This window comes from Trachemys scripta, chromosome 12 (assembly GCF_013100865.1).
Source record: "Trachemys scripta elegans isolate TJP31775 chromosome 12, CAS_Tse_1.0, whole genome shotgun sequence".
NCBI lineage: Eukaryota > Metazoa > Chordata > Testudines > Emydidae > Trachemys > Trachemys scripta.
The window spans coordinates 42,719,743-42,732,574 of NC_048309.1; the positions used below are offsets into that span (position 1 = coordinate 42,719,743).

The 12,832-nt window shown below is 53.5% G+C and overlaps 1 protein-coding gene across 2 annotated transcripts; it reads right to left on the bottom strand.

Annotated features, from left to right (window-relative positions):
• Positions 1-5,555: 5,555 nt before the first annotated feature.
• On the bottom strand, positions 5,556-9,553 carry LOC117885703. 2 transcript variants are annotated; one of them, XM_034787112.1, is made up of 4 exons: positions 9,377-9,553; positions 8,943-9,274; positions 8,381-8,484; positions 5,556-6,921 (listed from the first exon to the last, which is right to left on the bottom strand). In XM_034787112.1, the coding sequence occupies exons 1-4, from the start codon at positions 9,419-9,421 to the stop codon at positions 6,890-6,892; spliced, it is 513 nt and encodes a 170-aa protein (XP_034643003.1). In that variant the 5' UTR covers positions 9,422-9,553; the 3' UTR covers positions 5,556-6,889. The 2 variants fall into 2 exon arrangements, with proteins under 2 accessions (XP_034643003.1, XP_034643002.1); XM_034787111.1 differs by having other exon boundaries at positions 8,943-9,553.
• Between the last annotated feature and the right edge of the window lie 3,279 nt (positions 9,554-12,832).

A 12,832-nucleotide genomic window follows, 5' to 3' on the forward strand; every position in this document is an offset into this window, starting at 1 on the left:
TACAAAGGAGATGCAATACTTTGATGCATCCCCTAGGGTGCATAAGGTGTCACAAGAACCTACCCACAAAACTGTGGGGAGTCAGGAATGTTACCGCTGTGGTAAGCCGGGTCACCAGGCATCAGAATGCTGGTGTAAGGACCTGGTGTGTCGACACTGTGGCAAAAAGGGTCACATTGTGTGTGCCTGTAAACAAAAGAAAAAGAGGCCTGTGGTCTGGCCGACCAAAAAGGGAACCCTGCATACCCCAGAGCAGACCCAGGATGACCAAGGAGATACCTGCTCACAAGAAGAAGAGCCACTCCACGTTTTGTCTTTGGCAGAGGGCTCACACAAATACTGGGTAACCCCGTTGATGGACGGCAAACCTATACGCATGGACCTGGACACCGGTGCAGCCGTCTCGCTGTTCTCAGAGACTGTGAATAAAGAAAAGCTACAGCATCTTCCGCTTAAAGCAACAAAAACAGTGCTGAAGACATATACGGGAGAAGCTGTGCCCGTGTTGGGCACTACGGATGTTAAGGTGGAGCTCAATGGACAGGCTGCTAAATTGCCACTGTTTGTGGTGAGAGGTAATTACCCAGCCTTAATGGGTAGGTCTTGGCTTGGGAAGATCCAGCTGAACTGGGCAGAAGTGCAGCGAATGACTAAAGAAGAAGCCGGTCTGAGCACAGGACTAAGGAAACATGCTGCTGTTTTTGGAGAGGATCTGGGAAGTATGAAGGGAATCACTGTGACATTGAACATTAAACCTGACAGTCAACCAAAATATCTGAAAGCCAGAACTGTGCCATATGCCATCAGGCCGAAGGTTAAAGCGGACCTGGAGCGCCTGGTCACCAATGGAGTTCTAATACCAGTTACCCATAGCCCATGGGCCACTCCTATCATTCCAATAGTGAAGAAAGATGGCTCCCTCCGGATTTGCGAAGATTTTAAAGTCACTGTCAACCCGGTGTTGTGTGCAGAGCAATATCCGCTTCCCCGCATCAATGACCTCTTTGCGGGCCTGGCTGGGGGACAAAAGTTCAGTAAGATTGATCTGAGTCAAGCGTATTTACAGATGCACGTCGATGAAAAGTCCCAAGCGCTGTTGAGTATTGTGACGCATAAGGGGCTTTATCGATACTGTCGCCCACCCTTCAGAATAACGTCTGCTCCCGCCCTGTTCCAGAGGGCTATGGACCAGATCTTGTGTGGCGTGTCAGGAGTCCAGTGCTATCTGGATGACATCCTGGTCACTGGAAGGAATGAGGAAGATCACCTAAAGAATTTAGGGGCTACCCTACAAAGACTGGAAGAGTATGGCCTACGAGTTTGCAAAGACAAGTGTGAATTCTTCCAGCCCTCTGTTAAATATTTGAGACACATCATTGATGCTACGGGTCTTCATAAGGCCCCTGCAAAAGTTAAGGCTATTGTGGAGGCTTCCCCTCCTCGAAATGTTAGCCAGCTTTGCTCATTTCTAGGACTATTGAACTACTATGGAAAGTTCATCTCACAGTTAGCCACACGGCTAAAACCACTCCATGGACTCCTTGGGCAGAACAAGGCCTGGAAGTGGACTGAAGCCTGTGATGTTGCATTTAACAAAGCTAAGGATGCATTGCTAAATTCTGAAGTTCTGACGCACTTTGATCCATCCTTACCCCTACAGTTGGCCAGTGATACCTCCCCTTATGGAGTGGGAGCAGTCGTGTCACACATTATGCCTTCAGAAGAAGAAAGACCTATTGCTTTTGCTTCACGCACCCTGAGCAAAGCAGAAACTAACAATGCCCAAATCGAACGTGAGGCATTGGGAATCGTTTTCGGAATTTGGAAGTTTCATCAATACCTGTTCAGATGGAAGTTTACACTTCTCACAGACCATTGACCCCTGACTTCAATTTTTGGACCCCACACAGGCATTCCTCATTAGCTGTTAGACATATGCAACGGTGGGCATTGTTGCTTTCCGCGCACACATATGGAATCCAATATCGTAAATCCACTCTGCATGGCAGTGCGGATGGTCTCTCAAGGCTGCCTTTGCTAGTCAAACATGGAGATATTGCCCAGAAGGAAATCTTTTTCTTTGAACAGGTAGAGAACACACCCATCATTGCTACTCAGGTAAAGAAGGCAACTCATGGTGACCCAGTATTGTCCCAAGTTATGGACCTGGTGATGCATGGAATATCTCAATGAACCTCTCCAGTCTCACCCGACCTTGTTACCTACATATCCAGGAGGACGGAGTTATCAATCCAATCTGGTGGTTTGTTGTGGTGAAGACGTGTCATTATCTCACCACCACTAAAATCACAGATGTTAGAACAGCTCCATTCCGGTCACTGTGGAATAGTGCGCATGAAGGAAATTGCACAAAGCTGTTTCTGGTGGCCTGGATTGGACAGTGCTATTGAAGAGAAGGCAAGAGCTTGTATGTCATGTCAGGGTGTGAGGAATGCACCCCAGTGGGCACCCCTACATCCACAGGACTGGCCTAAAAACCTGTGGCAATGTATTCACATTGACTTCGCTGGCCCACTTGAAGGAAACATGTTCTTAGTGGTGGTAGATGCCCATTCTAAATGGCCAGAAGTCTCTATAATGCAGTCCACTACTGCAGAGAGTACTATCCAAAAACTATGGGGACTCTTTAGTTGTTTCAGTCTGCCAGATCAACTGGTGAGCAACAACGGATTGCAGTTCATCTCTCAGGAGTTTGGAAATTTTATGAAGGCAAACGGGATACACCACAACACTTCAGCACCATATTGTCCATCCACCAATGGATTAGCTGAAAGATTGTACAGACAATGAAACAAGCTTTGAAATCAGTAAGGGGACAATTATCCATTCAAAAGCGTCTGGACACCTTCTTACTATCCTACAGAAACACACCTCATGCTACAACCAAGGCATCCCCAGCCTTTCTAATGATGGGACGACAGCTGCGCATTTGCTTTGATCTGCTAAAACCTTCTGAACCTCAACAAATTGTGCAACATCAGCAGCAAGATCAAGTCATCAGGCGTGCACCCAGAGCAAAAGGCCGAATCTTTAGCCCGGGACAGCCGCCCCCATCCCATCCCTCTGCCCCCAGTGACCTCACAGCTGCAGCTACTACCCCCATCCCAGTGAGCACATGACATCACAGTGTTGCACAGTTTTCATGGGGATGCCCCATCTGGTCCCATCTGGACCCATCCCCTCGGGGCAGATCCATCCCCCAAGAGAAGTTTGAGTTCCCTTCTCTCTCTCCCCCATCACAGCTGAGGCACAAGGCCGAGCTGACGCTGGCTGTGGGCACCATCCCCCTGTCCCAGCGAGAGGTGAGGGGGGGCTGTGTGCTGCATGGCCAGCTGGGGCCTGACTAATACCAAGGCAAATGCCCAGCCCACCCCAACCCTGCAGGAGGTGAAACTGAAGGTTATGGGCAAGGTTATGTGTCTGCCTCAGCCGTCTCTGCACTATGCCCCGTCCAGGACGCCGTGCGTGGGGGGCCCCCAGGAGAGGAAGGCGTCGTTCCGGGTGAGTGTGGGACAGGGGCACACAGTGCCCAGGACAAGGTGCTGCTAGAACAGGAGACTGACGGGGCTGAGCAGAATGGGGAGAGCCAGGATCCATGGTAAGTCAGGCAGATCCTGGGAGCCAGGTACCAGAACTGACTAGAGCCTAGGACCCAAAGATGGAGGGTAGAAATGGGGAACTAGAACTGGCCAGATCCTAGAAATCAGGGATAGGGGCCAGCTGAGTCCCTGGACTGTGGGGTGAAAGTTCTGAGCAGGTCCCGGGAGTGACTTGACTGTGAGTCCCCAGGAAGTGGGGTACAGAGGTGGATTTCAGTAACTTGAATACAGAAAGCAGCCCTCCCTTTGCTTGGACATGTGTAACCCCGCGCCTGCTGTTTGCGTCTCAGGGTGAGTCTAGGGCCCCCTGGTCCAGGGTATTGTCTCCCATGGTCGTGCTAATGGGTCAGCACCCAGGGTGTTCACCAGAGTCTCCAAATACATATGCTGGGTCAAGAAAACTCTGCACAAGCTGAGGCCTTAGAGGGGAGTATCCATCTCCTCTAGTGTGACTGGAGCAATACATGGGTATTGCAGAGGGACAGCTGACTGGCTGGCTTGGTATTATGAATGGATAGGTGTTGGACATTGCAGAAGGGAGGATGGATGGATGGATGGATGGATGATGGACATTGCAGAAGGGAGGGTGGATGGATGGATGATGGACATTGCAGAAGGGAGAATGGATGGATGAATGGATGGATGATGGACATTGCAGAAGGGAGGGTGGATGGATGGATGGAGGATGGACATTGCAGAAGGGAGGATGGGTGGATGGATGGATGGATGGATGGATGGACATTGCAGAAGGGAGGATGGATGGATGGATGGATGGATGGATGGACATTGCAGAAGGGAGGATGGATAGATGGATGATGGACGTTACAGAAGGGAGGATGGATGGATGGATGATAGACATTGCAGAAGGGAGGATGGATGGATGGATGATGGACATTGCAGAAGGGAGGATGGATAGATGGATGATGGACATTGCAGAAGGGAGGATAGATAGATAGATGGATGGATGGATATGGCAGATAAGAAGACAGACGGCTGGATGTTGCAGAGGAAGGATGGACAGAAAGCTACTGATGTTCCAAAGAAATGAACAAACAGGATGTTGAGCCTGCTGTGAGATCTCCCCGAGTCAGAACTGTCCTTGTCCCATCACCCGTCTGCCCTGCAGTGTTTGCTGGTTCATTCCATGCCCTGCCTTGTATGACCCCAAAGAAAGTTACACAATTAACGTGTCACCTTCCCAGGCACTGAATGAACTGGCCAAGCCTCAAACTGGGAGCCGTTGCTGCAGTGGCCAGGCTGAACCAAGCGAGAGAGGACGGGTGGGCTTGTGCCCCTGCGTTCCATTCCCAGCTCTGTCACTCGGCCTGGGCTTGGCAAATAGGTGCCTAAATCCCATTGGGTTGAGTGAGGTGCCCAAATCCTTTGGGTGTCTGTGAAAATCCAGCTTCCACTGGGCTTGTTTCCCCATCAGTACAATGGGGATAAGAATCCATTGTGTGTTTGTCTCGGCTATGAACTGTGTGAGCTCTTTGGGGTAGGGACTGGCTCTCATAATGTGACTGCTGCACCCAGCACAATGGGGCCCTGATCTCGGTCAGGGTCTGGGCAGTGCCCAGCTCCAGTCTCAGTTAGGCCCTCTAGTTGCTCTGTGTTGCAAATATGGCTAATAAAAATAACCAAAACCTCCACTAGGTGGCTCTGGTGCCCTGGAGGTGACAGAACCAGAGCTAGAAATAAAACAGGAAAATTAACATTGAAAATATCAACTGTACAGGGCTCCTGGGTTCTATCCCAGCTCGGGGAGGGAAGTGGAGTCTAGTGGTTAGAGCTGGGGGGGCAGGACTCGTGCGTTCTCTTCTCAGTACTGGACAACATTTTTCTCTTGATTGTCAATGGCTTTTCTTGATGTCCAGGATGCTGGTCTGCACTGCTGGGTCAAAGAAAGATCCCTCTGAACTCTGTGTGATTCCTCTGTGTAGCTGAGAGTGAAAGGGGATTGAGAAGTCTCACAGCCAAACTGTTGGAGTGCCCTAAACAATGGTGGCTGGGAGCCAGGACTCCTGGGTTCTACCCTAGATCTGGGAGGGGAATTGGGTCCAGTGGGTTAGAACAGAAAGGTCTCAATCCCTACTGTGTCCATATGATGGGGGCTGGGCTGGGCTGGGGCAGTATCTCCTCTCGTTTCCAGCATTCAGGGGGCAGACGGGCAGAGAGCTCCAGTCAGGGTAGTTACAGGCGGACCCAGACAGGAATCCAGGCTCCCTACCCCCACAAGCAAGCAGAGGCTGCTGCATCAGGTGTTTTATTGCATCCCAAGCAGTACGTGGCGCATGGGAACAAAATTTCCACGAGGAACCAGCTTGAAACAGTGAGGCTGGTGCAAATCAGGCTATGTGGGAATTTTAAATGATGGGGCCCAGGGCCTTGGCCCTCCAGGGGTACTGGCTCCTGGCTGGCTCAGGGGGGTGGGGAACAGAACATGGGATCAAGGCTGGAAGCGAGGTGGGCATCAGCGAGGGGCTCAATGGGGTCTCTGCTGGCTTACCTACCACCTCCAACGTTTGGGTGGTGCAGGGTGTCTTCAGGGCTGAGCGGGTCGTCATGCTGCCGGAAGGCCAGCAGCTGGCGCCAAAACAAACCCTGGAGAATGGCTGCCCCAACCTGCCCACGGCCCTGAGGGATGTCCCATCCTGAGGGACTGGGCCAGGGGGCTGGACCCCTTTGAGCCCCTGGCTGCATCCCAGAGGTCCCCCTGTTCTGGGGACATCCCATTAAGAGCCCCTCCAGAGATCTTCAATTTTGGGGGTCGTCCCATTGAAAGCCTCCCCCCTGCAAAGATCTCCCTGTTTTAGGGGTCACACCATTGGGGGCCCCATCTCTGGCTCCCGCAGCCCATCACCCAATGCTGAGCCCCCTGGCTCTCTTAGCCTGAATTTGAAGGCTCCCTTCTGAGCCCTCCAATTCTTCCTCCCCCTTGACACCCCCAACTCCTCCCTGGGGGTCATCGTCCCATGCTTACTTCACTCCCCAGCTATACCCCCGGCTCCCCTGGCCCCTCTCTGGGAGGAGTCACCCCAATTTCAAACCCTCGCCCTCCATTCTCAGATCCTGCCCCCAAATCCTGGCTCTGGGGTGTCGCCCCATTCTTAGTGTGCCCCCTTAGTTCCCCAGATCCTCCCCCTCTCTGAGCGGGGATGCCAGGAAACTTTTAAGATTCATGAGCCTGCCAGCGATACTGTGGGAACGTGACCAAGCCTTTCAACAGAAGCGAACAGCAGAAGTACTCGATCCATTACTTGAGCAGGCGTTCAGCCCGAATGAGCATCTAAAGTGTCGTATTCTGAAAAGCAACAAAGCAAAAACTTTATCAGTAAAAAGCTTTTAACGGTTTTGTAGCCATACAATGTTGTAAATGTTTTTAAATGTACAAAATACAGTGATTTTTCCTACCATGACTGGCAAAAAGTTAAAACCATGACATGGGCGCTACCCACATCTGCAGACTCCAGAGGTGCACAGAGGAAGCTGTGGGTAGCACCCAAGAAAACCGAGGCCATGATGTGGATCCGATAAAAAACTTTGTGAAGTGAAATTTATATTGATGGGTAAGGCTAAGATTTTGTCATGGATATTTTTAGTAAAAGTCACAGTCAATAAAGAAAAATTCACGGTAGCCCGTGACCTGTCCCTGACTTTTACTAAAAATAGCCGTGATAAAATGGAAAGGGACTGGGAGCTGCAGGGTGGCTGGGAGCTCTGGGGTCCCCACCACGCAAGGAGGCTCAGAGCTCCAGGGTCCTCCTGACCCCCGCGGTGGAGGGGAGCTGAAGAGTCCCCCTGTCCCCTCCCCAGTGGTGGGAATCCCCCTGCTGCCACCACACTGGGGAGCTGCGGGGGTCCCCCGGCACCCCCTGTGGTGGCCGGGACTCTGGGGGTCTCCATGCTTCCCCACGGTGGAGGGGTGCTGTGGGGAAGTCATGGAGCCTGTGACTTCTGTGACAGAATCGTAGCCTTATTGATGGGTCATGCGTCAAAAAGTGCCACAAATTCCCCAGTGGAGAACGATTCCTGGGTGGGGACAGAAAATGGAAACGGGGGGAGGTTTTATGGGAGGCTGGAAGCTATGGGGAACCGGGATGTTTGATGGGTGGGGAGGAGCCTGGGATGGAGGTTCAGCAGAGGTTCAACCCCTCCCTGCACCCCTTTGCCAGGGGTGGTCCATGTGTCTCCAGCCTAAGCTGGTGGCCCTGGGACAGCCGGTCACCAGATCCACATCTGGTCACTCGGTGGCTTCTGAGCAAGAAGGTGCTGGGGACGAGGTGCCTCCTACTGGCTCAGCCATAGCCAGAGCACAGTTGAGGGTCCCTGGCTGTGTCTGCGCCGGGCGATACGGCCCCTTCTGCCCCCTTGCAGGGGAAGCCCAATTGTCTCACCTGGAGACCCTGCCACCTGGGGCTCACTCCTGCCCTCTTTCAGCCAGGGTGTGTGTGTTGGGGGGGGGGGGAATAGGGATCACAGCGCGGGGGGGGGGGCGGGGAGCGGCTTCCCACAGCCACAGCCCCTATATCCAGCCAGGCCTCAGCACGAAGCCCCTGGGATCTCCTGCTAAGCAGGGCCAGGCTGACTTGGTACTTGGCTGAGAAACCAAGAGCTGCGGGGTAGGAGCTCAGCAGGGGGCGCTCTCCCCTGCCAGTTAGTGCTGACTCCAATGCAGTCCTGGGGACTCTGTGCTGCAGGGGCTGGGCTGGGAGGCTCTGGGGGGCACTAGGGGGCGCTGTGCTGCAGGGGGCATCACTCACCTGGCCTCCTCCTCAGGTACCAGCCCAGGGCCTGACTCCCAGCACAGCGAGGATGCAGCCAGCAACAATCACTAGGACACCAGCCTGGCCTGTGGCCTGGGAATCTGGAAATGCCCCGAGACAGACTGAGCCATAGGCCCCCACAATCTCCTGCTCCCCTCCCCTGGGCCCTGCCCTGCATCTGCTCTCTGCCCAATAGCTCTGAGCTGGTCTGCCCCCCTCCCCAGGCACCTGCCCCCCAATTTGTCTGCCCTGCAGCTAGACACCCCTTCTCAGCCTCCCTGCCCCTCTGAGCCCTCCCAACCCCCCCCCCCAGGACCTCTCTCTTTCTGGGCCAGCAGGCGGCTGTGGGTGAGGAGTGGGGCACCGGCAGAGCTTTGGAGGGGGGAGCCCAGGGCTGGACTATCAGGGGGCTGTGGGTGAGGAGTGAGGGGCACCGGCAGAGCTGGGGGGGAGCCCCGGGTTGGACATCGGGGCTGTGTGTCAGGAGTGAGGGGGATCCCAGGACTGGGCTAGCAGGGGGCTGTGGGTCAGGAGTGAGGGGCACTGATAGATCTGTCACCTGTCTTCTGAGTGGTGAATGGCACAGTGATCCCGATCAAGAACCTGAATTTCTGCGATGACAGGAGTCTCCCCTTCCCGGTTCCAGTGCTCCGCCGCTTTGGGGAGCTGGCGTTCATTCATCGCCTGTACCAGGGCCTGGTATTCGGTCTCCACCCTAGAGACCCAGGCCAGGCAATCAGAGCTACCCACTTTCCAGACCTGGTAACTGTCCTGGTTGCCCGTGGTGTAGCCATGGCGAGGAGCCAGCCTGCCACTGCTGCTGTCAGAGGCTGAGAGCACCAGGTCATTCACCCTCTCCACACTCAGCTCCCTGGGCAGACTGGGGGCCGCCTGCGGGGAGATGAGCTTGAAACAATGATGAACTGCTGCAGGACTAGAGAGATCGGGATGGGGAATGGGACCCAGGCATCCGGGAGAAGAGGGGTCACTTACCAGCCAAGGTGACGGAGCTGAGACAGGTCTGGCCTGAGGAGCCATCGCCCTGGTGGGGCCAAGACAGCAGCTCTATGGGGTGGGGTCTGGAGCCAGAGAGCTGGAGAGGGCACAGCCGCCCATCCCTGTGCTGAGCTCTCTGCTGCTCCGACAGATGATAGAAACCCAGCTCCACAAGCTGAGCAAAATTCAATAGAGGGAAATCAACCTCCCCTCCCCCACCCTGCTCACTGCGTCACAGGACGCCTCGCTCCCCACCAGGGCCGGCTCTACCATTTTCAACACGCCAAGTCACCCGGACTGTGCCGCCCCAAGAATGGACGGAATGTCGCCCCAGGTACGTGCTTCCTCCGCTGGTGCCTGGAGCCGGCCCTGCTCCCCACCACTGAATAACTCCTGTTGCTTGTTGCCAGTTGTCTCTGTTATAACGTGTGTTTATTTTACGGGGATTTTTTCTGTGCGCACGGCAGAATAGTCCTCAGCCGCTCCAAACAGCAGCTGTTACATTCTCCAGAATTGGGGGTGGAGGTGTAGGGGGGGCACAGATATAGGGAGAAGGGTTGTGGCTGTGGATGGGGTGACAAATGAGGACAGGGGTTGGCAAGCCTTGGATCGGTTGTGTGCGAAAATCTGTATTTTATTTGCTTGGGGGGAGGATGCGGGGTGAAGCTCCGTCTGATCTCGAGGCTGGTTAATGCAGTGCATCCAAGGATAGTCAGCATGGAAGTTTGGAGCTGACAATGTGGACACCCTGGCCGCTGTAGGACAAGAAACACAGGCACTGCCAGGGTTGCCAGCAGGTGGATTCTGGCCAGTTCCTGGGTCCCGAGGTAGCAGAAGCTTGCAGGACAGGAAGGAGTGGCCCATGAGAAGGGGATTCCTGATGACAGGCTGATCTAGGTGAAGAGAAGCGACCTGTGCTGGTATCACGTTTAGCCAACTCTACAGCATCTAAGGTTGTGATCTACCGGACACTTGGGTGTGCTCTGGGCCTAATTCCCAGTGCTCACCCCAGGGCTGGCTCCTGGCACCCGCACAGCAAGCAGGTGCTTGGGGCGGCCAGTGGAAAGGGGCAGCACGTCCGGGTCTTCGGCGGCAATTTGGCGGTGGGTCCTTCCCTCTGAGAGGGACTGAGGGACCCACCACCAAATTGCCGCCGAAGAATGAAGCGGCGCGGTAGAGCTGCCGCCGAAGTCCCGCCGATCGCGGCTTTGTCTTTTTTTTTTTTTTGGCTTCGCCGCTTGGAGCGGCAAAAAAGCTGGAGCTGGCCCTGGCTCATCCCACGGAATACATGTGAGCAGATGCGGACGGCGTCAGACATCGGCGTCCAGGACCTGGGATGGTTTTCTCTGACTTGGCTGAGCCTCTGAATCACCGCGACGACAACACAAAAGCTGTTTATCAGTGTTCATAGAATCCTAGAATATCAGGGTTGGAAGGGACCTCAGGAGGTATTTAGTCCAACCCCCTGCTCACAGCAGGACCAACACCAACTAAATCATCCCAGCCAGGGCTTTGTCAAGCCTGACCTTAAAAACCTCTAAGGAAGGAGATTCCACCACCTTCCTAGGTAACCCATTCCAGTGCTTCACCACCCTCCTAGTGAAAAAGTTTTTCCTAATATCCAACCTAAACCTCCCACACTACAACATTCACACTTTTAGCCAACTCTGCAGAACGAATACCAGAGGTGGACAATTGAAGAACCATGTCACAGCAATTTACAACTCCCTTATGCTTATTCCCAGGATACGTTGTGATAACAGGGCCTACACATTTACCCTAATTGTGAGTTTAACTGTGAAAAGTCAGTGGAAGTTCATAAAACGTCACAATAACATATAACAGGTGGTTTCTGTGATTGGTAATGGTTTTGGAGGTTTAATGACAGGGTATTTTTAAGGGAAAAACTTGTAAAAACCAAGTGTTTTAAATTGTTGAAGGTAACGTGGCTAAAACAGACTTTCACTGAAATGAGATCTTGGGTAACTCCCTCTTGTTAATAGAATATCAGTTGAATTCAGGCCTGCAACTGCATTGACTGTGAATTTAATTTCAAATCAACAGAACCAGGGGCTGCTGCAACACCTGACTTTTTGTGATAGTGTCCAACTTTTTGTAGTTGTTCTCTGCATGTAGGACTGCACAATGCTTAGGGTTGCCAAGTGTCCGTTTTTTTACTGGAACACCCGGTAGAAAAGGACCCTGGTAGCTCTGGTCAGCAGATCTGACCGGGCTATTAAAAGTCCGGTTGGTGGTACAGCGGGGCTAAGGCAGGCTCCCTACCTGCCCTGGCTCTGTGCATTTCCCGGACCTGAGGCGCATGTGCGATAAGGGAAGCTCTGCGCACTGCCCCTGCCCCAAGTGCCACCTCCGCAGCTCCTATTGGCCGGACATGCTGGCCACTTCTGGGAGGAGCCTGCCTTAGCCACGCTGCATCACCACCCGGGAACGCCTGAGGTAAGCACCACCTGGCCGGAGCCTGCTCTCTGAACCCCCTGCACCAGGTCAGAACCCCCTCCTGCACCCCAACCCCCTGCCCCAGGTCGCAACCCCCTCCCAAAGCCAAACACCCTCCCAGAGCTCACACCCCAACCCCCTGCCCCATCCCTGAGTCCCCTCCCACATCCAAACTCCCTCCTGGAGCCTTCACCCTCACCCCCTCCCACATCCCAACCCCCTGCTCCAGCCCGGAGCCCTTTCTGCACCCTGAACCCCTCATATCTGGCCTTACCCTAGAGCCTGTACCCCCATCTGGAGTTCTCACCCCCCCTCCCGCATCCCAACCCCCTGCCCCAGCCCAGTGAAAGTAAGTGAGGGTGGAGGAGAGTGAGTGACGGAAAGATGGGGGGCTGGAGTGTGTGTGGGGCAGGGCCTCGGGGAAGGGGCGGGGCAACAGTGTTCGGTTTTGTGCAATTAGAAAGTTGGCAACTCTAAGTGCTAGGGACGCAGGGGAGATCCCATGATGGGCCAAGTTGTCTTCATAAAAGGTGGTGGTAAAAGAGGTATAACATAGACTAAAAATGCCTGGGATTTTTTACCAGCTTTGGGTGTTGCAACTGGTTCATGACAGCAAAAGAGGTTCCAAAAGCACATCATTTTGTTGCTTCTTTTTAAAAGCGGCAACACACTTGAGGAAGAATGCGCCCGGGGCTGACGTTTTTCTACAAGTCAGCAAGCTTAACCACTAATGCGCTCAATTTTCATCCTTTGTGCAAATGCCCCACTTTAATTGCATACATGGTAAAGAGGGGGGAAGTTTTTCCATCTCTGGGCATACAGCCAAGGCAGGGATAAGAGCTGGTTTGTTCTTAAACATCTTACAACCATATAACAGCAGCAGTTTTCCGTTTCGTTTTAGCTACAAAGGAAGTGAGTTGTAAGTTTGAAAGCTTTGTTAATATCTGAAAGGTCTAACAGTCATTTTTTGTAATGTTGAATCAAGTTAAGATGTGT